The 25,410-nt window shown below is 51.3% G+C and overlaps 2 protein-coding genes across 3 annotated transcripts in view; both read left to right on the top strand.

The window, feature by feature from the left end:
- The first annotated feature begins 2,557 nt into the window (after window positions 1-2,557).
- CATSPER4 (cation channel sperm associated 4) lies at window positions 2,558-23,929 on the top strand. The gene is made up of 17 exons (XM_044435278.1): window positions 2,558-2,674; window positions 3,920-4,027; window positions 4,881-5,024; window positions 6,220-6,321; window positions 7,077-7,174; window positions 8,322-8,442; window positions 9,665-9,798; window positions 10,119-10,311; window positions 11,902-12,116; window positions 13,209-13,368; window positions 14,685-14,762; window positions 15,741-15,785; window positions 16,630-16,674; window positions 18,211-18,258; window positions 19,490-19,534; window positions 20,181-20,239; window positions 23,611-23,929. The coding sequence occupies exons 1-17, from the start codon at window positions 2,558-2,560 to the stop codon at window positions 23,927-23,929; spliced, it is 2,031 nt and encodes a 676-aa protein (XP_044291213.1).
- A 291-nt stretch (window positions 23,930-24,220) lies between these two features.
- The window catches only part of E2F2 (E2F transcription factor 2), a 34,326-nt gene continuing 33,136 nt past the window's right edge, over window positions 24,221-25,410 (top strand). For both annotated transcript variants that reach the window (XM_044435230.1, XM_044435229.1), the window contains exon 1: window positions 24,221-25,384. In XM_044435230.1, the coding sequence (XP_044291165.1) occupies window positions 25,103-25,384 (282 nt within the window). In that variant the 5' untranslated portion in view covers window positions 24,221-25,102. The remainder of the gene's footprint in view (window positions 25,385-25,410) is intronic.

Below are 25,410 nucleotides of genomic sequence, written 5' to 3'. Positions count from 1 at the left end.
CCTCCTCCTCGGGGTTCTCCAGCTTCCAGCTGGGCTCAGGGCAGGCTCTGCACAAGATCACACCTGGCCACCTGCAGGGGCTGCCGTGTGCGTAAAGGCTTCACCTGTGGCTTCTGTGATTCCCCTATCGAGTCCTTAAATGTGTTGTCGCTGTTTTCATGGAGATGGATTTTACTTGCAGTTTTGTTCTTTTGTGACCGAAACGATTGCGTACCACCTTAAAATCCCAGTTGGATGAACTGCAGTGTGTGTGTGTGTGTGTGTGTGTGTGTGTGTGTGTGTGTGTGCACCCTCTTTTCTTTATCCTATTTGGAATGCAGGATTCACACACACATACACACACACACACACACACACACACACACACACGTACGTACGTGTAATAGAAACAACTAGGACTGACTAAAAAGATGTGGCCGCTCCGTGCTCCGCACTGTTGACCCGATGCAGAGTGAGGCCAGCTGTGCACTTCCACATAGTGTGGGATTCCAGCTGCCATCAGCCCCAGCCAGCAAGACCAATGGCCAGGGATGCTGGGAGATGAAGTCCCACAACACCCCCAAAGCCGCAGGTTCCCCAGCCTAGCACCTAAGCAGTGATTGTGGAAGCTTCTGAGTGAGCACCGCGGGACCCCTTGCCGAATTCTGGCGAAGGCGCAGCTTGCAGCGATGGGGCGGAGGACCAGTTCCAGGGGCACTTGGTCCATGGGCCACCTGCAAGGGCCTGCCCTAAACTCCAGCCCCGTCCTAGTTCTCCCTGGCTTTCACGTGCAGCATTGCTGGGATCGTTTGGGCTCCCGGGAAAGACCGGCATGGCTGGACAAGTGGCTTCCACGCGATTTCTTGGTCTCCTCCTCCCCCCTGTGGTCAAAGGGGATAAGTGCAGGTACAGCAAAATACGGAAGAAAGGCTGGCAGAGAACTGATCCTTGAATGGCCTCCCCAAGGGAGATTAAACATCTCGCTACCAAGCAGCGACATTCATGCATTTCAAAATGCCAGCGCAGCCTATCTGCAAACATAGCTGTGCCCCTTGTACTCTCTCACGGAGTGGTTCTGCGGAACATAGAAATAGCTACGATAATTGTATGTCTAATGCATAGACTTGGTATATTACAAACTGTGTCTTACAAAAGGAAGACCAGAGCAGCCTTCCTTGACCTAGTGCTTTCTCAATTTTTGGACTACAGCTCCCAGCATCCCTGTCCACTGAACATGAGAGCATAAGAACAGCCCTGCTGGGCCAGACCCAAGGCCCATCCAGGCCATCACTCCGGACACACAGTGGCAAACCAGCTGCTCACGGGATCCTCAAGCGGGATGGGTGCAAGGCCTCCCCCTGCCCAAGCTCCGCAGCGAGGCTAGGCTAGTAGCCTAGGCTAGTAGCCGGCAAGGCTAGTAGCCATGCTCTGTCCTTCTGTGAACCTGCCCGATCCCTCTTGAAAGCCACCCGGATCGGCGGCCATCCCCACTTCCATGGCAGCGAATTCCATCATTCAGCTATTCGCTGTGTGAAGAAGTCCTTCCTTTCGTCTGTCCTAAACTCCCCCCCAGTCAGCTTCATGGAATGACTCCGGGTTGGAACGTTCGGGAGAGGAGAAAGACGCCTCCCTCTCGACGTTCTCGGCCCCGTGCATGATTCTGAGCACCCCACCGTGTCTCCCCTGCATCGCCCTAAGCGGTACAGACGCAGCGGCTGTGGCCACTCCTCGCAGGGGAGCCGCTCCAGCCCCCAGATCCTTTTTTTGCCCTTCTCTGGACTTCCCCCAACTCAGTAATGCCCTTTTTCAGGTAAGGCGACCAGAACCGAACACAACATTCCAAGTAGGGTCGCACCAAAGATTTGCATAGAGGCAGTGAGATTTTATTTATTTATTTTTATTTATTACAAACATTTGTATCCCGTCCTTCCGACAAGCGCTCAGGATGGCTTACATAGTATAAAATTAGAATAATACAATAATAAAAGCACAAGTATTAAGACCATAAAAAACTGAACATGTGTTCAGGAAGGAAAAAAATAGAAAATAGATTTTGGCAGTTCTATTTTCTCCTCTGTTCCTAGTTATTCCCTATTGGCTTGGGGTGATGGGGATGGCAGTGCTGTGCCTCTAGAGGGCACCAGGTTGGGGAAAGCTGGACTAACTGGAGTGGACACCACTCATGGGATGTTACCTTGGATCCTTTCAGAATGCAGGAAGGGCTCCAATGACCCCACCCATGTATTCAAGGAAGATGGGTGGGCTTCCAGGCATTTGGCCCTACTAACCCTTTGGCCAGGGGACACATGCTCTGCGATTGGTACAGAGATCCTGACAGATGCATGGAGACCCCCGAGGAGAAGGGAAAACACGCGATAGCAGGACCCGCTTTCCCCACCATCTGCAATTGGCTCCTTCCTGTTGCCCAGCTCACTCTTGCCTGCTCCCTTCTCTTCCTCCCCACAAAACAGTTCTTTGCTCAGCTGCACAACCTCCCCTTCTCTGGATTGGGGCCCGCCAGACATCTGGGACTGCAACTCGCATTCTTCCTGAACCAAGGCCCTGCTGGCTGGGGCTGATGGTCATTGCAGTCCAAGAGCACCTGGGAGGGACCAGGTTGTGGAAGAGCCACCAATGGTGCTCAAGAGGAGAGAACCTGGACTTCTGTGATGTCACACTCAAGGGATTCTCCAAGGTGAGCCTGCGGATGGCACAAGACATCACCTTGCTCCAGTTGTGAAGGTGGTGGATTGATTCCCACACGGCAGGTCAATGGAGCCACGTCGCAAGAACTCTATGGTGAGACTTGATCACTCAGAACGCCTCTGAATTGTACTCCATCTTCTAGCCTTACCTTTACTGCCATTTTCACTTTTAATTATTATAGTTTATTAGACTTTTATGCTACCCGATAGTCAAAGTTTTAATGAAACTTTCAATTTTCAAACAGATGGCTTTAGGCATAACAAATGGATAAATGTATGGATATTTGGGGTGCCTTCATCAAAGCATTTTCTTAATTCTGGTTATTAATGTTAGTAAATTGTAGGATACACAATATAAACTTAATCTGAGCTATGGATCTTTTTCTTTTCCTTAAATATTGAACCTAACAAAGATTAGTAAAATTCTCAAAGTTCACTATGAACTGAACTATGAAACAGCAAGAAACTGACATTTCTGGATCCATCCATCCTCATTTCTCTCCTGCCTTCTTTCAATATATGTCTTTCTGTGAATTCCAATAAGATCAAACCAAAATAAGAAACCTGAAAAGAAAAAGAAATAAAAACCAAAATGCAGCTTTCTACATGCAATTCGAATAGACGGATTGGAGTAGATGCCCATCCATGTTATGCCAAAAGAGGGGGATAGTCCTTTCCATAAACGCAAGCAGATCAGATACCCATGAATCCCTGCATGCACAGGTAACACCTGAATGCCGCCTGTTCCAAAGTGGGAAGCATCCTTGATAGAGCACCCTTTTCCCCTCGGCCAGATGCATGGCAGCCCCCAGAGGTGCAGGCTTAGGAGCTTGCGGCCAGGCTGCAAGGCCCGTCTGCTCCACAGCCCCTGCAAGTTCTCTGGATGGCCACTTCCAGGCATCTCGATTCAGGGCCAGGGAGGGGCAAAGAAGGTGTCTGGGGCACCAGATGGAACTGGTGCAGCTCCACAGCCCAGCTCAGTCCTTCCCGGTCCCTGCAAGGCCCAGTGGTCACCATGGAGGGAGGAAGCCAGCATGCATCTTCCCAAGCAGGCTATGAAGGGGAGCAACCCGTCCTCCCCAGGTCCTGTGCTGGGGGGTTGTGAGATTGCACCCTCGGTCCACCTCGATGCCTACTCCTCGATTTATTTGCAAACACCCCAGCGGGGGGTGGCTGGAGGCGGGTGGCACAGCACACCCAGCCCGCCCGTGTGCCTCTCCTTGCTGCTCCCCAAGGTACACGTGCTCTATTCTGCCCGCCAGGTGCAAGAAACAGCGGGACGGCTGCCCTCTGGGGAGCAAGAGATAGTCGAGATCAACTGCAAGGACATCACCCGCATCCAGGTACGCAGCCTTCACTCTTCCCTTCTGCATCTCTCTTCAGGCATTGCTTCGCTGTTTGCTTCTGGCGTAGGGGCTTCTCTACACAAGCCGTCTCTTGAGTGTGCACAGTCCGCTCTGTCACAGACGTTTGCAGGCCATTTCACAACCTTATCATCCTCCAGGGCCTTTTCCATGTTTGCATCATCGTCGTCGCCGTCGTCAATATCCTGCAGTTAGAGGTTTCATGCCCCTAGTTTAAAGTGCGCAGTTTTGCATGTGCAAAGGTCTCCAGACTGTGCCACAAGGACCACCCAGACCAGCTCAGCACAGTGCAGAGTTCAGCTCCTCACCGAGGCTCAGGAGGACTAGCCTGTGACTCAGAACCGCGCAGGCAGCTGCAACAAAACCGATGATGGCAAAGCACCAGAAGGGCGGGGGGAGGACAGTACAGGCAGTCTGTGCTGAAGGAACTGAGCATTTAGGTTCGGATGTGGAAAGTGCCTACCCCTTTTGAGGATGGGACTCATTTAGGCAAGGACTGGACCCACAATCAGCCAATCGACAGGAGGGCATGCACACAAAGGCAGGGCAAGGAACTGAGGAAAGTGAGCCAAGCCACGTATACACATGGCCTGGCCTGGGAATGTAGCATCTGGAGAACGTGGATCCGTTGTATGGATTAGGAACCCTGAGATGAGTGGATAACGTGCCCAGGACAAGCCACTGAAGCTGTGGCCAAGCCCTCGAGGCCCAACCACCCACAGCCCCGGACAGGGTCCAGCTTAGAAGCTGAGTTCGGGGGGGTCAGCCATGGAACAGCTGCAGTTCTTTGGGCTACCCAACAGCCCTGCGGTTCTGCTCTGTCCCCCAACAGGATGACTGGGACGTGGAAGAGTTCCTCTCGAAAACGTGCATGGGAATCTTTCTGCATCACCCAGCCTTCAAGATTTTGCTGGCCAGCTTCATCATCATCAATGCAATCACCATCGCTGTACGGACAGATCCCACGCTAGAAGAGGTTGGTTTGCTGTGCTGGTCAGGGCAGGATCGCCGGGTCATTTGCTGTGGACGAGAGAGAGCCAGAGCCTGACTCTGACTTGGCGCCCTCTTCCTTTTGTGTTTTTCTTCTCGGTGTCTCTGCCCACACCTCTTCTGGGCACCTCCTGATGCACACTGGCATCCAGGCACACCTGTGCTCCAGACACCCAGGTGTGCATTACAGCATACTCTGAAAGGCCCCTTACTCATTCAATATACATTGAACTAAGACTCATAGGAGGACTTTTTAGCATCACTAGACTTGATGCATTTCATTATGTTTAATTGTATTGGTTTTATTTATTACATTTCTAAAGACCAGGGTCAAAGTTTTCTGGGTGGCAGAAAGGCACAACCAGAGAATCTAGGATCAGGAAATGCAGAATCCAGAGAATCTAAAATTGTGAGCAGCCCTTAAGCACACCGAGGGGGGACCAGTCACACCCCTTCAGCTGCTGTCTCAGGGCTTGCTTTTGTCATGAAAGAGGCACAATTCGCTTGCTTCTTGGTTGCAAAGGAGTGAGGAAGGGCAAGGAAGAGGAAAAAGAAGTGGATCTAAGTTGTATGCCCCTAAGGAGATGAGCCAGACTTGATCACCACCCCCCCACCCCACCCCCCCCACCCCGTGCTTGGAAGTATGCAGAGTTGTTCCTATTAACCAACACAAATTTCAGATGTTGATGGAAACAACAACAGATTCAGATAAGTTTGGATTTTTATTAATCTGGCCTGCAGATTCCACAGTCTTTTCTGAGTCCCCGTTTTAGATGCTGCTTGCTACGTGGAAGTTCTTCTTAATACATGCATTAAACATAAATATGAATCTACTGCCCAATTAATTGGGCGAACCTTTGTAATCATTTAAAAACTTTAGAAAAATCATTCTAACCAAGACAACTGATGAAACTTTGCAGCCATAGAAAATACCCAGGCTGTGATTCCATGCATTAGTACTGTGGCATAATAAGTGCTTGAAGCTTGTATTCTTGGTTATCTGGCCCATCCAATTTTGCCTGTTTCACTGAAATGGAATCCAGCCATGGGCTACAAGAGGATCGGTGCCCCTGCATTAGGGGCTGACTAACGGATGCATTACAGTGATGGATGCATGAAACCAACCTGGGGAACTGCCTAGCTTGCTCTTCTCTTCTCATCTCTTCTTTTCTCTGTTGCAGAAATATTTTGGGCTGTTCTCTGTCATCGATACCATTGTCCTAGCTTTCCTCATCTGTGAGGTCCTCCTCAACTGGTACTATGGATTCATGTTGTATTGGAAGGTGAGGAGAGGGTGCCCACCATCAGCTGTTACTGCAGTGCCCGTCATGGCCAATTCCACTCCATTTCATACCACCTGATAGCTAAAGTCCTCAGGGCAGTTTACACCTTTAGAAGAACCCATCAGGCCAAACGCCACCTCTCAACTAGGTTCACCACCATGGGGCACCACAGATGGCTACTGTAAGGCTCGGAATATAAGCTGCAGTGGATTGGGATTCCCCACATAGGACTTGGGGGACTCCTGTGTCAGTGGAGCTCCTAATCCATTGCAGCTTTTCCTCCAAGCCTTCTGTGGGAGCCTGCCCTGATCAATAGGATGTGAGTTGAGGAAACGCTTTCATCTTCTTGCCTTGTGTTGAGCTGTACCTGCTTCATCCTGACTGCAGCTTTTTGCTCCCTGCTCCTGGAGCCTTTTTAAGTCTATTTTGCAAAGTGTCCCCAGAGAAACAGATGCAGCAGGGCTGCAGGGAAGCCCCCAGACCAGTGGCTGTTACTCTGCTAGCCTCTCAAGCGTCTCATGGAGGGACAGAGGACCCTGCTGTAACAGGTCACCTGTGGTCAGTGGTAGGGAAGGGGAGTCCCTGAAAATTGACTGGACATATTTCCCAGGAGCAAGGACCTTTTCTAACATGCCCAATTGCCAGAGATTATGGGAGTTGTAGTCCAGCAACAACCAAGGCTTGGAAAGGTGGTCTGAAGTATTTAGCTAACAAGGCTCGACCCCATATTTCTCACAGCCCTTGTTTTCATGCAGGATGGCTGGAATTTTATCAACTTTTTTATTGTGCTATTTCTGTTTGCTGGCTTGATTATTCCTGCACTGAACAACAAGACACTCTTCTACATGCTCAGGTAGGAATGGAGACCCAGCAGCCCCCACCTGCGTTGGTTCTCAGCAGTTGAGGGATCACTTAAACTCTTGCAGAGAGCACAAATCAGGCCTATGCTCCACACAGGATGTGCACCACCAGGCAAAATGCTAAAGGAATGTAAACTGTTCTGGAAGCTATACATGGCTACTGAATGGTATATAAAAGCAATCAATCGATCAATCGATATAAAGGGTGCGTTGCTCCGTGCGGAAAGCTGCAGGTTCAACCTTTGCTCAGTCCTGTTAAAAAGAATTGGAACGGATGTTCTCCAGTTTGGAAGCCTCGCACTTCTAATGTGGGTACATCCCTCCATGTTCCAGGCATATTGGTGGGTATGACAATTCACCAGCACAGACCACTTTAGTAGTGTGCTTGTTTTTTGTAAAAGAAACGTAGGTAAGAATCTGCATGAGAACCTGATGCACTGCTGCCAGCCAGAGTAAACAACACAGAAGACAGACAGCCCGCTCTAGTCCTAAATGCTATGCCCACCTCAGACTTGATACCCCCGCCCCCTATTCTTGCCTAGGTTGAAGAGGCAGGTTGCTTGTCAAACTGCAGGTGGGCCTCCGTGCGTGTGGCTTGGCGAGCCATTGCAGGCCCGCTAAATTAGGTTTTGTTGGCTGGCTGGCTGGCAGGGATTCCTTGGACCTGCTCTGGGTGGAACTGAATCATACCGAGAGGCATTTGCCGTCCCTCAAAGCCCTTCCCTGCCATCATTGGTCCCCTTCCCATGCTGAGAAGGGAGACCCTCACTGGAGGTCAGAGCAGGGGTTTCCGAATGCTGGCTGTTTCCTCTGCTAGCACCAAGCCTTCCAAGGGCACCTTACTCTTGCCAGTGCAAGTGGGTGAGACAGTTGCCTGGAGCGAATCCTTCAGAGATAGAAAAAGCAGGGAGGGTCCTGGGCAAAGCTAGAAAAATGAGATTTCGGGAAGAAGGTGAAAGCAGCAAATATTGCAGAAACTGTTCAGGTAGTTTAAGACGCTAACACACATCTTGGAGTGCTGCTTCTGTCTCTTGGTGGCTTGTGCTCCCTGCTTGGAGGATGGCAGCCCGGGAGTGGAAGTGCAGCCAAGCCCTGCCTGCACGGAGCTTTCCGCCTTCCCTTTCCTCACATTCCTTTCAGAGTCATGAGACTGGTGCAGGTTTGTACCTTGGTGAGTGGCCTGGCCAGGATGATCCAGGTGATCCTGCAGTCCATCCCCGACATGGCTAACATCATGATCCTGCTTTTTGCCATCATGCTGGTGAGACGCCTTCACCCACTTCCCCTCGAGTCACATCCCAGCGCTGGGGAACAAGCTCCTTCTGTGTGTCTCCACAATTCCTGGCCTCATGCCTCCCGCTGCTCTCTCTCGGCCTCTGTTTCACCCCAGCTGGGCACTCGGGTGGTCCGGAAATCTGCATGATGCTGCGACACTGTGGAGCGTCAGGGTCGCCCATGTCAAAGCTGAGGGCTTTCCTGGAATCCTGACACACAGAAGCCAGATTCACACATGCATCCCCGTCACTTGTTGGTCTGCGTGTGTTCACAGGCCCCTGCAGTTATAACATGGGGATGGATGGGTTTGGAGGGCCGGGTTGCCTCATGGCAAACAGTTAGTCTGTAAGCTCCTGCTAGGTTGCCCGTCTGAGCGGGACAGTGCCACGTGGTGCCCTGCAGCAGCAGGGGTGGGACCCAGTGGCCTTCAGGGCCCCTTCCAGCTCTGCTGTTCTGTGGCTGGGGGAGGGACTCGTCCTCTTCTCCTGCGCAAAGCTCATTGGCGCCACGGCCCTTTCCGTCGTTTCAACATCGTTTCACCCACCATGCTTTCCATGAGCGCCTGGTCTGAAGCAAAGCATCAAACCACCTCACTCAGTGCAATGCCTTCCAGGTATTTTGGAGAACTTGCCGCCTGCCAGTCAGCATGTCCAGTGCCTAGGGATAATGGACTTTGTAGTGCAAAGTATCTGGAGGACACCATGTTTGGGAAGGCTGGCACAGAGCAATCAAGCGAGGGACAGCATGTTGCAGTGGGTAGGGCAGGTGGACGGTTCGCATCAGAGCTGACTGCAGGCCCATGGAAGGCCTCTCTGCCAACCGCTGGAAACATCCGCTTGCTCCTGCTGCCTCTGCACAGGCGCCTTCTGAACAGGTCTCCTCCTGCATGTAGATCCAGTCTTGGGTTTCTCAAAGGGCCCCCTCTCACTGTCGCTTGGTGGTGGAGCATGTGCCTGGCAGGCAGGAGGCCCGAGGGTCAGTCTCTGGCATCTCCAGCTGAAAGGATCAAAGTAGTCAGTGGTGAGGAGAGCGAACGTGGATCCTGGGCTGGGTGAACATGTCCCCCAACCAGTGCTATCTGACTGCTCCCAGGCATCTCTGGGAATTGCACTGCCTGCTCTCAAATGCCCAGGAGGAGCACCAAGGGTGAGGGGCACTGGGGCATCTCCTCGCTTGCTGGACACCCTCTTCCACGCATCTTTTTGCAGGTCTTCTCTGTGTTCGGCGTGACCCTTTTTGGAAGTCTTGTTCCAAAGCACTTTGGGAACCTGGGGACTGCTCTGTACTCTCTCTTCATCTGCATAACCCAGGATGGGTGGGTCAGCATCTATGACGACTTCGAGTGAGTACCTGGATTCCCATGTTTGGCTGCAGTAACAGAACTCGCCCAGACCAGCCACAGACACTGCGCATGAATGAGGACGGGGATTAAATACATGAGGCTCTGAAATGCCACGCGTGTTGGGCGGGTGGGGCTCTTTAGCTCACCTTCAAGCCTCTCTGGGATCAGTGCTTTCAGATGTGTCCATTGCAAACGTAGCGGCTGGGACAGCCATTTTGTCCTGGGAAGCAACATCTCCCCAGGAAGGGACTGTGGCTCTGAGCCACCCTCTGTGGTCACAAAAGTTCCACTGATGATGGAGATTCCTTGTTCCTCTGCAGAAATGAGGGCCTTGCCCTGCAGATCGGTGGGGCACTCTACTTCTTCATCTTCATCACCTTCGGAGCCTTCATCTTTGCCAATCTGCTCGTGGCTGTGGTGACGACGAACCTGGAGCAGTCTGTGGCTGCGTACAAAGAGGAGAAGCACCTGCAGGCTCATGACCCGTCCACAGCAGCCTATATTGGTCTGGATGTGAGTGATGGATCCAGGGACTTAAGAGGGAGGGCAGAGGGCCATATAAAGGTGGATGATCCTAAATTTCCACGAAAAAAACCCCAAAAACAGTGTGCACTGCCAAAATAGAGCATTAGCCAAAATGTGCTACTGCTGATGTCTGGGTGCATGTGGATAACCAATTCTCCTAATGTAACTGGACGCATGGTGTGTCCCACCATAGGACAAGAGACGGTGTTGGCTGGCCTGCTCACTCTGCCCTCCAGATGCTGATGTGCTGATCTTTCTCTTTAAACTGGAACTGTAGGGACAGGCCTCCTAACAGGAGGTGGCCCTGTAGCAGCTCTTCAAACAGAGGACTGTCCTCTGTAAAAGAGGACACATGGCCACCCTGGCAGAACATGCAGATTTTTTGGCAACATGTCCTTTACGAATCTTTGGGCCCAGTGAATGGTTTGGGAGCGTGGCTGTTTGCTCTCTTTGACGGGAAACCAATGGAAATGAGGCACGTGAATTTTTGGACAAGCCTGAAGCAAAACACATTCACATACTGATGTGGAAATGGAATGAACTAAACATAATATTGGAAAGATGAGAGACTGACAGGGACTAAAATTGGTACTGGACCTTTGTGCTTTGGCCCATGGTGCAATTGCAACCAGGAAGACAACATGGGAGAGATCTTCATATCACAGTCTCAGATTCTGGATCCTAGTAGAGCAGATCAGAGAAACTGCCCCTCTTGGTCCAGGGACTCTGGGGTACAAGTGGCCAAGCTCCCAGGGAGCAAGAGAACAGGGAGAGCAAATCGGTGGTGGAGTTTAGTGGGGCAGGTCCCTAATTTCCCCTCTTCTTCTTTGTCCCCCCCCCCCCCCCCCCCGCCACTTTGTTTTCTTCCTTGTAACCCACTCCCATTTACTGGTAGGACTGTGTTGTCAAACTTTTGTGCAGACAGGAGAAAGACAAGGGAAGAACGGGGGCTCAGCTGCTCAGTGTGGATGGCAGATGGGAACAGATGACAAAGAAAAGGCAGAAGTGCTCAGTTCCTACTTTGGCTCAGTCTTTTCCCAAAAGCTTCTGACAAAGTGCCCCAGGATCTCTGTATTTGCAACCAGCTAAAAGTGGGCTAGATGGAACAGTGACCGGGTGGATCCACAGCTGGCAACAGAATCGGGACTCCAAGGGTGCTCATTGGTGAGCCCTCCTCAAACTGGGGAGAGGTAACAAGAGGGGTCGCTCAGGGTTCGGTCCTGGGCCCAGTGCTCTTCAGGATTCGTATTAATGGTTTAGCTGGGGAAGTGGAGAGAACAGGTAGGCCAAGAACTTCTTTTGGTGAGGACCCTCCAGAAGATGATCGAACAGTTAGTGGTGGCAGGGAGAGAAGCAGGGTCCTTCTGTCTGCTGTGCACTTTCTTCTCTGCTGGCTGCAGTCCCTCCTGAGGCTTTCAGGCAGCTCCGTTGTGGGTTGCTTAATGTAATGGATTTTGCCACCTGTGTTGAGTCCACACAGGCCCCCAGAAGAACTGGCTACTGATTGGTGTGCCTGAGTCATTTGGTGACACTGGGACTCCCATGTGATACCTCCTAATTGTCTTTGTCCCCGAGCAGGATGGGACAGATGATGATTACCCGACAGGTGTGCCTGAACCTGTGCACTTGAAGGAGGTCATGCATGGGACACCCATGACCCATCATCAGGAGCTGCTCAGCTTTGGTAATTTGGGCAACCTGAACGATGCCACCTGTGAAGACCTCTGTGTTGTCCTGGAAGCGATCCACGAGAACCTAAAGGAATACCGGGTGATCCGGGATGAGCTTGACCAGTAAGTCAGTCCCTTTGCCCTCCTTGCCTGTACTCCCTAGAGTATGCAGCATGTTATTTCACTTCTTAAGATAGTTTTAAAAAGGATTTTAAAGGAAAACTCTGTGGCTGGCACGCTGCAAAGCCAAGGACTGCCCTCCAGCATCATCTGTATTTGGCTTCAAAGGAGTGTTTCCGTGCTTTGGAGCTTGGAGCCCGCCTCTGCTTTGCACTTTGGTTCCGGGACAAGTGACTTTCCTCTTCATCTCAGCAGTTTGTCTGCTGGGAAATGAGTGTTTTGCAATGGGCGACGCCTGTCTGAGCAGCCGGTTATGGATTGGCAAGCGCTCCCAAAGCAGCTATTTGCAGGAGTGCCCACGACCATCTCAGGGGTGCCCATCAACCCCAGATGCTTGGGGACCCGGTGCATGGGTGGAGAGGGGACTGCAGAGAACTTGGGGTAACCCCCGCTCAGTTACGCAGTGCTCGCACAGCCCAGAGTCTGGTCCCGTGGCAAGAGCCTGCAAGGCTGGGCTGAGTTGCCCTGCGAGGTGGTCTTTGCTTGCAGACGACTGTCTGGCCACCTCCGTCTTTTGTTGCCTGCCTGTGACTGATGAGCTGCAAGCACCAAGAGTTTGGCAGGATGGTAGGGGGTGGATGTTGCCCCTCAGGCCCAGTGCAGCCCTCGTGGCCCAGATCTTGCTCACCTGCAGTCCCAACCCCACCGACCAGGCTCCTCCAGAAAGCCATGTCGCCAGGTTTCCTGGCTGTTGTGCAGCTTCTTCCCCCACCCCCATTCTAAAAGGGCGAAAGCCCTCTCCTAACAGTTACTAGCAACAAAGTAAAACGTGCTGCTCTTTGGGGTGTATCTTTTCCTGTCCCTTTTACCTTCTGCCCACCCACCTCTAGAATGCTCCCCACAAAAGCTTCCCCCAAAGGGACTTCCACCCTCAGACTGAACGGGGTTCTGCACTGTGTCCGCACAGTGTTAGCTGCATCCGTTCCTCCTCAAGGAGACTTGCTGCCCAGGGTGTGAGGTGTTACCTGCTGGTGGAGCATATAGTCCAGGAAAGGAGTTGCCATCCTTCTTTCTTCTCGGCTTCAATCCCTGCAGGATCGTCCAAGAGGTGAGGTCCATCAGATTCAATATAGAGCAGGAGCAAGAGATTGTCTTGCGAAACATCCGTGGAGCCAACATCTCAGAAACCATGCTGCCCTCCGATATCATACAAGGCAAAACAGATGTCTTAACTGCACTGATGAACCTGGAGAAGGTACTCTTTGGACGGTGACGGATGGGGGCGTGTCATTCCACTGGTGGCGACCTAGATCAGCGTTGCTCCACTTCATCACCGCTAGGTAGCCCAGTGCCTTGAGCCATGGCTCTTCACTCTCCACGTTGGTCCAGATGTAGAGCTGATATGGAAGGCCAAGTTCCAAACATGGAGCTAAGAGAAACAGAGATGCCCAGTGGATCCTTCATGGAGCCAGAATGAAGGTGCAACCAGTGCCAGCTTCAGGATTTGGCAGGCCCTGAACAAGCCACCTGCAATGGCCCCCCTCAAGTCAGCATGCCCGCCTTCTCACTGCCATGGTCACCAGCTGTTCTTGAGCCTCATTGTCTTCCTCATCAGTTCGGTCATTGGCTTACCTGACAGGCAGAAAGACAGAGAGCAAGTAGACCATGGCAACGACTGTTTCTTTTCCTCACCACTCCCATCGTCTGAGCCAAAGCAAGAGGCAGACTAGGGCACAGGTGGAAATGGTGAAGAGGTGGAACAGTGCCGAGGGCCGTTGTGAGTGGACCTCTGCTGGAGTGCGGGCCCTTGGCAGGTGCCCAGCCCTTCCCACCAGCTCTAGATGCAGCTACACCCACGTGACCCAGGGGCAGCATGCTATGAAACACCATTTCTGGGGGATGCACGGCAGAAGTCATGCTCTGCAGTGGTGCAGCTATGGCTGGGCCTTGAAGCCCAAGTCCAAAGTCTCCATGCTCAAGGAGACACCCAATGAATGAGCTGGCATGTGATGAGATCATCAGAAGTCAACTCAGTTTTATTCCTGTAGTCAAGACAGTGCCCTAGTTTGAGTTTGAGTTTAAAACTACCGATGCTCAGAGTTTAATTTAGAAAAAGTTTGCAAAGCGTTTTGTCCTTGTTTTCAAATAGCAGCCATGTGGGAGCAGTTAAGCATGGGATGGTGGCTGGAGGGGAGGAGGAGAAATGTGAGTTTGTGCATCACAACTGAAGTCATCCGTGCATGGGTCTGAAGTCCAGATAAGGTCAGGTAGCCTTGCGTGGTGTGTGAGTGCAAGTCCAGCGGAAGATCTTGCCTGCTCCCGTTTCCCACCAGCTCGGAGACGGTGTCCCACTGCATGCTGGGCTGTCTCTTGTCCCACTGACCATCCTGATTTGGCTTTGTGACTCACAAAACACTCGCACGCTTTTGTCTGTGCGTACATGAACACACGTGCATGTGTGCCCAGGCCAGATTCCAGGCACCTCTGCCTCCCACATCTCTGCGGTCCCAGTCAGCAGTGGCAGACATGGTCTTCCTGGACCCTTGCCCACCCTTGCCCTTCCTTTGACAGTCGAACGCGATCGATGCGGAATACCAAAAAGGGGCGGTGAAGCAGGCAGCCTTGAGAGCCCGGAGACAGTCGCTGACGGTATGTACTGGAATGGCGGCCTGCACGCCTTTGGGCTCATTAACACAGTCCTTGGCACGAACGGGCGCTCCCACAGGTGGCTGTGGGATTTTTTCTCCCTTGTCCTGTCATGATACTCAGAAGCTCACGAGGCCTCTCAGCTTCCCTTGTTCACAGTAAGGTCAACAGTATGGATCGGGAGAGCACAAAAAGACCTAACATTTGGTTTGCGTATTCTAACTCAAGTGTGCAAAAGGTAGGTTTCCAGATGTTTTAGACTTCGGCCCCCAGCATTCCTGAGCATTGGTCATGCTGGCAGAACTTCTGGGAATTGAAGTCCAAATTGTTGCCGATCCCCCTTCTACATGCTCCAGTTTTAATATTGTGTTTCTTTTTCTTTGCACCACACAGCCGGAAGCATATGAAAGGTCTCATCGACAGAGTATGGTAAGAACCGGAGTATGGTAATGAATCATCAGCGTTGTTTTTCTGACTTGCTGGTTTACCCGCAAAGACCATTTTATTTAGACATTGGATGTGGGCCATAAATGGCAACCCAACTGGCTTTTGGGAATAACATGCAGGAATGACGGTATGAGAATGGAGCAGCAGTGGCCAAGATACTTCTTTGCCACCTAGAAACTCCTTCTTACCTGCACCGAGAAGCCAGAAGGATCTGGCCTTTTTCTCTCTCCTTAAAAACAGCACATACAAGTGGAACCTGGCAAGTGAATTCCCCATAATTTCACAGTAGGGGTGACTCTGAGTCACCCTTGAACTGTGGGAGAGGACTGTCCTTCCCCACCCAGTCCATGATGCTGTTTGGCCACCCAAACCATACTGGGCGGAAAGGCCCACAAAGGCATACAAGAGGCAGAATGCAGAGAAGCATCAACCCCATTCCAGACCTGAATCCTAACCCACTACTACTCCAGGAAGTGTTGTGTTGTTGTCTCCTTACTTGTTCTTGATCATCTTTGTGTTTTCTGCATTGTCTAGCCTGGAGGACTTCTGGACAAGAGCCACAAACGTCGGGAGAGTTCGGTAAGCCAGTAGAGAGCTAGTGTCATGTAGTTTTTAGAGAGTTAGCGTCTGAGGGAGCTCACCCCACAGAGAGGAGGAGGAGTTTGTGGATCCAGCAGAAGTTCAAACAGCAGGCTGAGCTTGGAGCCTCCCGTAAAACAACATGCCAACCTAATTAGCCTGCTGCACTGATTTACGGCTGGCTATAAATTAGATCTGCCGGAGCCTGCTTGTCGTGGCAAACAACAGAAACTGTTACCGGCTTGTTTGGCTCAGTTTAAGACCAATCGGATTCCTAGAGTTTTGGCTGGCTTCCTGGACATTCTCTTGGCCACCCCTGCCTGACTTAAACTCTGGATGCAGGAACCGTACAGCCTCGACCTTGGGCGTGAAAGCTAACACAAGGACGTGAGGTTTGTGGAGCAGGATAACGTGGTGGGTTGCCATGGCTCAGTGCAGCGGCCTGTGGTTTTGGGCTCTCCTCGGGGTCGTGGCCGCTGGGTCGAGCACCTGCCTTTCAGTGTTACCACCTCCGCACTGCTCTTCCGACCATGTGGCACGCTCCCGATGCTGATGTGGCCTTCCTCCCTGGTGTATGACGTCCACAGTGGAGCCAAGGCGTGTCAAGCTGTACATGCACAGACATCCTTTTTGGGAGTTGCGCTGATGGCAAAGCATGGGGCTGGCAGCATCAGGACCCGCGGGCAGCCGGTTTTCTCCTCCATGGGCTTATTGAATGGATGGGAAAGATGGCTCCATATGTTTTCAGTGGGATCGTCTTGTGCACGGAGAACGAGGCCAGGTTCTCTGTGACTGCACCCTTGCTTGGCACACAGGTTTGATTTTTCTCCTCTTGTCCCTACAGCCTGGAGGGCCTGCAGAGAAGACCCAAAAACACCGAGAGAGCATGGTGAGCTGGCAGTGCGGGGTTGCTGACCCACAGGCCTGGGGCCCCCGTCTTGCCGATCTGGGGTCCTAATTCTAGCCTCCAGGTTTACTAAGAAGGGCTTTGGTCTGATCCTTTCCCCGGTGGCCAATACTTTGAGGTTTCCTGCCTTTGGTGCAGTCTTTAGTCATTCTGAAGGGCCAAAATGCTTAGCCTTGTTTGTTTGTTTAAAACTTTTGTACCCTGTTCTATACACAAAAGTCTCAAGATGATCCAACAACAAAGATACAGCATATCTGATAAAAGCCCAACTAAAATAGAAGTTAAATCTTAAAATAATGGGAAGATAAAAAGGTTCCTGGCAGCAAAGTGCTTTAAGCTAAACTAGTCTGGTGCTTTGGGGATTTTGGCGCTACCCCTTTTGCCTCTGACCACGTCCACCACCGGAATGCAGCCCCCCCAAAGCTTCTCTGAATTTAATTTAGCCCTCGGCTGGACGTGTTTGGGCACCCCTGCTGTGGAGGCATTTCCCAAGGTGACATAACATCGATTAGTTATCCTCCATGAAAAGTTTTCACCACTTGCCAGCAAGAAAATGAAAAGCACACCAGGCAAAAGTGTCCGAAAAGGGAATTCCACCAATGGGAGAGGGCAGGGCCCAAGACTGAAGAGGTCCTGTTTCTGATCACCACTCGCTTGACTTCAGATATTGGGCGAAGTGAACAATGGGCTCTGAGGGTGATTTGGAGGGGCCGCCTCCAGCTCATGTGGAAGCCGGTAGCCCAGTGGCTTCAGGTTTTTAGATTACCAGCTTTCAGTTGTGCTCAGTGATTGATTGATTGATTGGTGGGTGGTGCAGCTGTTTCAAAACAGAGAGAGAGAAAGAGGGAGAGGCGATCCTGACAGAGTTTTGCTGGCACTTGGCATGTGCAGGTTCCAGTCTGGACCAGTCAGTGGTGCTGAGCCTAACCGCTCTCACAGGGCTGAGGTCAGGGTAAAAATGGAGGCTCGAGTGCGAAGGGGTCGAGTAGAAATTCTACCTCTAGATAGTTTGGACTTCAGCTCCCGGCAGCCCCTGCCAAAATGGCAAAGGACAAGAATGCTGGGAATTGAAGCCCAAAGCAGCTGGAGATCTACTTTCCTGAACACCCCTGCTTGAAAGGGAACATAATACTTGGAGGAGGGAAATGTCTTTGGAAGCGCCTGCTTTCTGTAGTTTTGTGCCACATCACGGCTTCATGGCCCATAAGGGCGGTTCCTTGAGTCCTTGATGGCCCCTGTTGCTTGGCCCCTGGGTGGAGCAGGCTGAAGGAGAAGAAGGTGATAGATGTCTCCGTTTCACAGCGCCCCCTGGAGTCAGGGCATCACAGTAGTGGCAGCTGCAGATCCAGGGAAGGCTTGTGATGGCAGATTTGGAGTGGGGAAGGGATGCAAGGATGGAGAAACAGATTAGGCAGGATACGGAGAGGCTCTTGCCAAAGCCCCCAACCCCACCCCCCTCGCAGAGATGAGCCAAAAGGGCTTTACCCGTAACTGCATTTCTCTCTCTCTCCTCTCTAGTCGGGGGGGCCGCCACCCTCACAGCCCCACAAACGCCGGGAAAGCACGGTAAGATCCTAGAGGCCTCTACTGTAGATGAGCAAACATTAAGTAGGGTGCTTTCAGGTTTAGGGCATGATGGTTGTACTTTAGCTTCTTGGTAGGAGTTTCAACCTGGGGTAATTGGGCTGGGGGAGAAACAGATCATTTTGAGTCATTGTGGAAGAGCTATGGAGGAGGAGGCTAGAGCAAATGTAGGGGTTTTGGAAGAAAGTGGTCGGGACGCAGGAGGAGCAAATGCAGTCCTCATTACGTGGCTGGACAGGAGGGGTTTCATTCTGGTGTTGCCGACTTTCCTTTGATCCTCTGTTAAACGCTGCGTCCCCCTGGTATTATTCCTGCCTGTGTTCATGCGCATGTGTCGTTTCACGGCTGTGTTGCACAGATCTTTGTAACTCATGTTGCAAATGGGCTGTTTAAGATGGGCCGTGAGCCACTTCAAGAAGCTTTTTGGCAGGCAAAGGGGAAAAGATGTCTCCAAACTGCCAAACACAGAAACATCCGGGCCAAATAGGGCAAAGCGCTCGCTGAACATGGGGCAGCAGAAATCGATGGCAAGCCTGTTGTGGCAGCTCTACTCAGCTTTCTGCAACCTGGTGCCCTCCAGAGGAGTTGGACTGGAACTCCCTCCTCCCCAGTGACTACTTTAAACCCTTTCACAGTCATGCTGGAAATCCTGAAGATGGGAGGATTTGCACCAGCCAGAAGCTCCTTGATTTAAAATATCCTGCAGAGATGTAGATTGAAGCAGGAAAATTGGGTGGTGGCAGTGCAATCATGTACGTCTACTCAGAAGCAAGCCCCATTAAGTTTGTTGGGGTTACTCCCAACTGCTTAACTGGATAACAGGACTGCAACCTGAAGGAACAATTTGCCATAGTTTAAGGGAAAATCCAGCTTGAGATACCCCAAAGAGGAGGGATGATACACATGGGCTCTCCAGAGGTTTAGGACTACAGCTCCCATCTACCCTAATCGGGAGATGGGAGTTGTAGTCCACGATAGAGGGCACCAGCTTGAGGAAGGTTGCTCTAGAGACTGGTGCAGGACTGGGGAGTTCAAGTGCCAATACATATCTGAGAAAACATGGACGGCCTCAGCAGCTGCTATTCCATGCCAGGCTTTGAAGCAACCTCTGACCCAACCCCAGACAGAAGAATCCTGAAAAGGTTTCATTTCTGACCTCATACTTCTCCTTCCTTGTGCATTCTCTTTTCTTATCTGCTTCTCCACCTTGTAGTTGGGAGGTCCTATACACCTGAGCCAAAAGCGCAAGGAGAGTTTGGTAAGACCCTCTGGATTAGAGGCACAGATCACACCCAAGATCATTTGTGATTGAAGAGAAACCCTCCCACGCTGGTGCCTCTGCATGACACGTCGTCACCTGCATTGGTCCGTGTGAGGCCTCGGTACACCTTCAGCACAACATACCTTGACTCGGGCTGCCAACGGGGGAGCATTTCCTGATGGGCTTCGGGCAGCAAATTCACTCCCTTGTTTAGGGACTTTACAAGGCGGGAAGGGCATTTTTTCATATTCTTTTAAAATCTGCAAACATCCTGCTGAAGACAGGAAAACTAAGGAGTTGCACTAGAGTTTTGGAGGAGTAGCATTAGCGGAAGCCCTCCTTGGGCAGCATGAGAGGATGGGACAAACGCTGAAGGAGGAAGTCACGGGGAGTAAAGCGATCAATGGTTGCTCGGCAGGCGGCTCTGTGCCACCCCCAGTACATGGAACGCCATGTCTGTGCACACCGGTTCCTGGGCAACAGGGCTGGAAGGGTGCTGGCGCACTCAAGTCCGACTTGTAGATTTATTTCTCCTGGGCAGCAGGTTGCCCACATGTGAGCGAAATGCTGGACTAGAGGGACCCATCGTCTGACCCAGCAAGGCTGCTCTGGACACCTCCATGTTGCCTCCTTCGGGACGCAGGCATCATTTCTGACCACCTCCAGTTACAGGAGGGAGGAAATCGCCAGCAAGTCTCTACGGCAAGTTGCAGAGACCTTCGGCCACATTTCTGTCTTTGCTCAACTCCCAATGTACATCAACAACCTCACATGACCCGGTGCCCGCTAAATGCTTCGGACTCCAGCTTTGCTGCTCTTGGATAATGTGGCCAATGATCAGGAATTGTGGTCTATGGGTGCACTCCCATGCATGTTCAGACCAAAAGCCCTCCGGCGCCCAGCTGGAGAATGCTGGGAAATACAGGACTTTCTCTAAGCACACATAGGGTTTCATGTCCATCTTTATCATCACACAATAATTGGTTGTCGCCCCCTGTGGAAGTTACAAGAAAAACACATGTACAGCATAAAGCTCTTTCCCAGTTCCTCATGGGTGGAATTCCCACAACCTGGCGCCCTTCACATTTTTAGAACAAAATCTGAACCATAGTATTTTACTAATGGGATTCTGTTAGGATCCTGGATGTTTCTGAACTGACCATTTGTTTCATACTACCAACAGCGCCCTGGAAAACCAGGAGAGTGAGAAGAGAGAAGCCCACAGCCAGGACTTCAAAGTCTGCCTATCCTGGGAAAACAGCAAACCAGCAGAAAAAGCCAGAAGGATGCAGTGCTCAGTGGGTGACAAAGGAGGCTAAATCACTGAACGCTGGCAGTGTGGTTAGCATAGTTTCTGTGTTTAAAGAAGCTGCATTCAGGCATCTCATATGACTAAACTACCATATTATTTTAATCTGGCCTTCTTCTGACTTGATTACTGTTTCTGTTACTCTTTTAGTGATTTTTTTTTGGATTTAATTGCTCTTATTTTCCTGTTGGTTTTCTGTGCTTCACTGTTATACATTGCTTTGGGAGGTCTTCTTCCCTGAAAGGTGGCTAAGAAATGATTTTCAGGATAACTGTGCCATTCTGTCAAAGCAGTGCAGAGACTCTGTTCCTTTGGTTTGACCTCTTTGACATATCTAAAAGGGATCTGTTTTCCCTTCCATTCCTGTGTGCTTTTCTGAGGGCCTTCTGAACTCTGGTTGTAACCCAGAAAACATAACCCAGATCAAAGGTGGTGAAACCTCTTTTACCCAGAAAGGGCTGAATTAGTTGTGGGAGCTACATTATGGGGTGGATGGGCCAAAGTGCAAAATGTGCCAGCATATTTTGACTTAGAGCTTTATTAAGCCTTTGGAGAGACACTTCACCTTTCAGAACAGGGAAAAACACAAACTCAGAAGTCAGGAAACCACCAAAAATGCAGTAAGGTAAAAGGAGATGGGAGCAGAACAAGGAGTGTGGAAATCTGGGATTCCAAGATTTGGCCCACAGCCCTGAGGTTTCAACAGCTCTGCAAACATTGTGGTTTGACTAATAGTCACTTTTTCCTCTGGACACCTCCCCCCTTTTTAAATTACTGTGCCAGCTTGGCTGATGAAGGATACTGGAGCACTCAAAAGCCTGCACGGTATTTAGTAACATTTAATTGGCCTAATAAAGGTATCACCCAATTATGGATCCTGGCATGTTATAATCTTTGAAACCAGTAGAGGGCAGTAATGTCACATTAGTCAGCAGCTCACTGCTCCTAAAGATTGATTCTCTCCCCTTTAATTGGATGGTACCCTTGACATTTCTTTTATTTATTGGTGAGGGGACAGCTCAGATCTGGATAGTCCAGTAAAATGGCCTTCTCCAACCTGGTGGTTGGGAATAATGGGATTTGTAGTCCAACATATCTAGAGGCAGGCTGGCAAGTAGAGGTTTCTTTTTACCATGTCTCCAGCTATCTTTTTGTTGATGAGTGATGGGACTCCCTCAGGGGACAACTTCATATTAAACCCTCTTGAGCTTACTCAAGGATATATGGCAGGAATTGACTATAGTATTATTTATTTCAAGGTATCTATCCTATATTTTGCTTATGGCTCAAGACTCTTGACAATTAAAAGTAATGGAGCACTGTTATTTTAAAATGCAAGAGACAGCCAGTTTATACACAGGTATCATGCAAAATAAATGAACCAAAGAACAATTAAAACCATTACTTGATTTGATAAAAAGGCAGGGCATTAATACTATAAAAGACAAATCGTAGTCCATTATAAGAATGAGAACAACTAACATTCAACTCCAAAGCTGGCAGCAGGTGTACATGTCTGCAGATTGTATTCCATCATTTGGGTGCCAACACTGAAAAGTCCCTTGTTCTGCTAAGGGGGACAGACCTCCTGCCAAATTCTTTATTGTCATGCAAATTCATGTGGAAAAGGGCAATCCTTTAGACAACCATGTCACAGTACTTTTGGGATTCCAGGACCCAAAATCAGGACCTTGAATCCAGCCTGGAAACAGATCATTAGCTGCTGAACCTTGGGTACGACCTGCATAACATGCAGAGTTCCATCATTTCTAAGTAGGAGTGCCAAACTTCACTTGTGGTGAAACCGCCTCCAGAGCCACCTTCAGGGGTGGGTGGAGCCAAAGACAAGGCAATTAAATCTTTGGAGAGGGATTTCAGCTTCTTGAGAGGACAGGATACTTGCACAAAAGCCAAGGAACTGCCAGACGGTTAGGGGAAAAGGGGTGGAACCAGATAAAGGAGGCATCTAGGGAAAGAAACCTGGGGGTGGATTTAATCCTAAATCCCCAACCCTCTGGCTAAGATGGAATGAAGCAATAACATGGGTGCAGCCTGGCTCCACACACCCATTCACGCCATCTGATCCACCGCAGGCCTGTTGGAGGCGATTCAGCTCCCAGCAACAATACCGCTTGTTTGAAGGGCTGTACAGAGGAGAGCAGCTTTCCCAGATGCGTTGTCAGTGTTTTGGACCACAGCGCTCAGGCCTCCTGCCACTGGGTGGGGCTGATAGGAGTTGGCCCCAAGGATCTGGAGGGCATCAGACTGGGGAAGGCTGTACTCGCGCCTTGTGCAACACCATCGCAACTGCGGCAGCCTCAGTGATAATGTGTCATTTTTCATGTCAGCAACATAGTAAACACGCCTCCCCACCCCCCGCCCACACTTGCAGCTAAATTAAGCAAATAGGTTCAGAAACCTTGGCAAATCGACCAGTCGATCTCCACCTCCCTTACACCCATCCCGGTGCCCAGGATCCGTGCCGGAGCATGGACCTCGTCACCAGACTTGTTTAGCACTAAACGCGGAAGAGGCAGCAACGTTCCATCCCACTTCCATCAGAACGAGGCCTGTTACGAATACGTGTTTATACGCCCAGACGCGTAAGATCAAAGGCTCCCCACCCCAAATTGCCAAAATGGGAGAACTGGGAGACTGACGAAGTCCCTGGTCGAGCTTTAAGAAATCGGAGAGCTACACTGGAAGTGGGATTTTTGGGAAACACCCCCCCCCCCCGCATCGCCCAATCTGCCTCTTTGTTCAGAACCCACGAGGTGGTCAAACAGGACCGCAGCTCCCGCCGCCCCTTTATCGCCTGGCTTCTAGGGGCTCGAGGCTGCCGGGGGCGGAGGAACCCATTTCCCCCAGATCCGCGTACTCAGCACGGTGCGTCGGCTGCCATCATGAGCTTCAACGCAGACAGCTCGAGCGTCGCCGCCGCCCAGAGGAGTCGACGGAGAAACCTCGACGAAAACCCTCCGCTGGCCGCTTTAAGCGAGAGCACCAAAGCGTGCGAGGAGGACCATTCCTGGGTCAATATTTACATGGCCCCGCCCACGCCCCGCGATGGGAGGGCGCGGTGAGGGCGGAGGCGCATGGAAGCCTTGCGCGGCGCGCGGGCTGCGGGGTGCTTCCCCTTTAAGATCAGAACCTCCGGTCTTGTTCCTCGCTTTGCAAAATGTATCAAATCCGGTGGGCGGGGACGGGCTGGGCTTGCGCGGGCCAATGAGAACGCGGGGTTTTCCGCGGGAGATCCGAATTTCGCGGCACGTAGTTTGGCGCTTAAAAAAAAAAAGCGAGAGAAGGAGGAACGGAAAGAGAAAGGGTTGGGCAGCCATCGGGTTCTCTCTTGCCCCAATCCGGATCCATCCTTGCCCCAGACAGCTCCGGCAGCGCCCGGGGACCTTGCAGCAGCCCAGCCGGGAGCCCCAAGGAGCAGCGGGCGCCAGCATTGCAAGTTTGAAGAGCTCCATACAAGGCGCCGGCAGGGCCCTAGCAGGATCCAGGGCCCGGGTTGGGTACTCAGGCTCTCCCCGGGTGGCTCTTCCGAAGTCCTCCACCCTTAGGATGTAGACACTAGGAAGGCGGAGCGGGGAGCTGCCGGAGCGAAATCTTCTGGCTGCCGTTTTGCAGGGAAAAAAAGAAAAGAAAAAAAGGCACCCCGGGCTTTTGTTTCCAGTCCTCCGGCTGCAGTTTCCCAGCCACAAAAGCTTGGAAGGGGGGGCTGGGGGAGGGGGATGTGCCAAGCCGATTTGTAGCCTTGCAGCCAAACTGCCTGGGAAGCCTCTTTTTCTCGCTTTTTTTAAATGCAAAGTTTGCGTGCTTTTTATTTTAAGTTCCCTGCAAAGCCTGCATCGGTTTTTTAAAAAGCAAAGAACTGGGGACATTCACCGGCTTCGGGGAGTTAAAAAAATGGGCTGGCCATCCTATGGCTCACACTTGGAGAAAAAGAGACTCTGAAGAGTTGCTTTGATGAAAAGGGACTGGGGGTTGCGTGAACCATTCTCCCCAGACTGCCCTATGCTGTCGCCTCGCTGCTTCCTTTTTTCATTTTTCAAGGGATGACTTTGTAATCCACCCCTTTCTTTTTTTAAGTTGTCTCGGGGTTGGGGATCCCTGTGAGCTTGCCAATGGCTGTTCTCAATGGCTAGGAGCCACCTTTCCAATCTACCTCTCAAGGCCGCTGCGAATCGTGATCACCGCTTGGTTTTTATGCTCCTCCTAGTCCTCCTTGGCCTTTTGAAGACATCTCGGCCATGTTGAGGCCCAAAGTAGGACCTTTGGCCCCTGGAAGAGGGGCCCCCTCACTGGCTCCCCCACAGCAGCAAAAGAAAGTCGTGCCTGTGATTAGTTCTGCAGATCTGGTGGCCACCAACCTCAGCAGCCCTCAAATGCGGGCCCTGCCAGCTACCTACTTCACTCAGGTGTACCCCCAGACTGCTGTGGTCGCCCCACTGCCTCGGGGCAGCTGCCTTTATGCCACCCCCCATGGACCTGAGGTCAAAACCATGCGATCTGCCTCCACGGGAAAATTGCCGGTAATCAATCAATCAATCAATCAATC

This window comes from Varanus komodoensis, unplaced genomic scaffold (assembly GCF_004798865.1).
Source record: "Varanus komodoensis strain SLA01 unplaced genomic scaffold, ASM479886v1 scaffold29_1, whole genome shotgun sequence".
NCBI classification, from domain to species: Eukaryota; Metazoa; Chordata; class Lepidosauria; order Squamata; family Varanidae; genus Varanus; species Varanus komodoensis.
The sequence above is the reverse complement of the archived record's forward strand: the minus strand, read 5'-3'. Positions and strand labels throughout refer to the sequence as shown.

Bases quoted from the DNA above. Each gene is read 5' to 3' on its own strand.
- CATSPER4 (XM_044435278.1), top strand. From the start codon at position 2,558: ATGGTCATTGCAGTCCAAGAGCACCTGGGAGGGACCAGGTTGTGGAAG. The intron at 4,028-4,880 runs GTACGCAGCCTT...GTCCCCCAACAG, and splicing joins AGGACATCACCCGCATCCAG to GATGACTGGGACGTGGAAGA. The intron at 14,763-15,740 runs GTATGTACTGGA...TGCATTGTCTAG, and splicing joins CCCGGAGACAGTCGCTGACG to CCTGGAGGACTTCTGGACAA.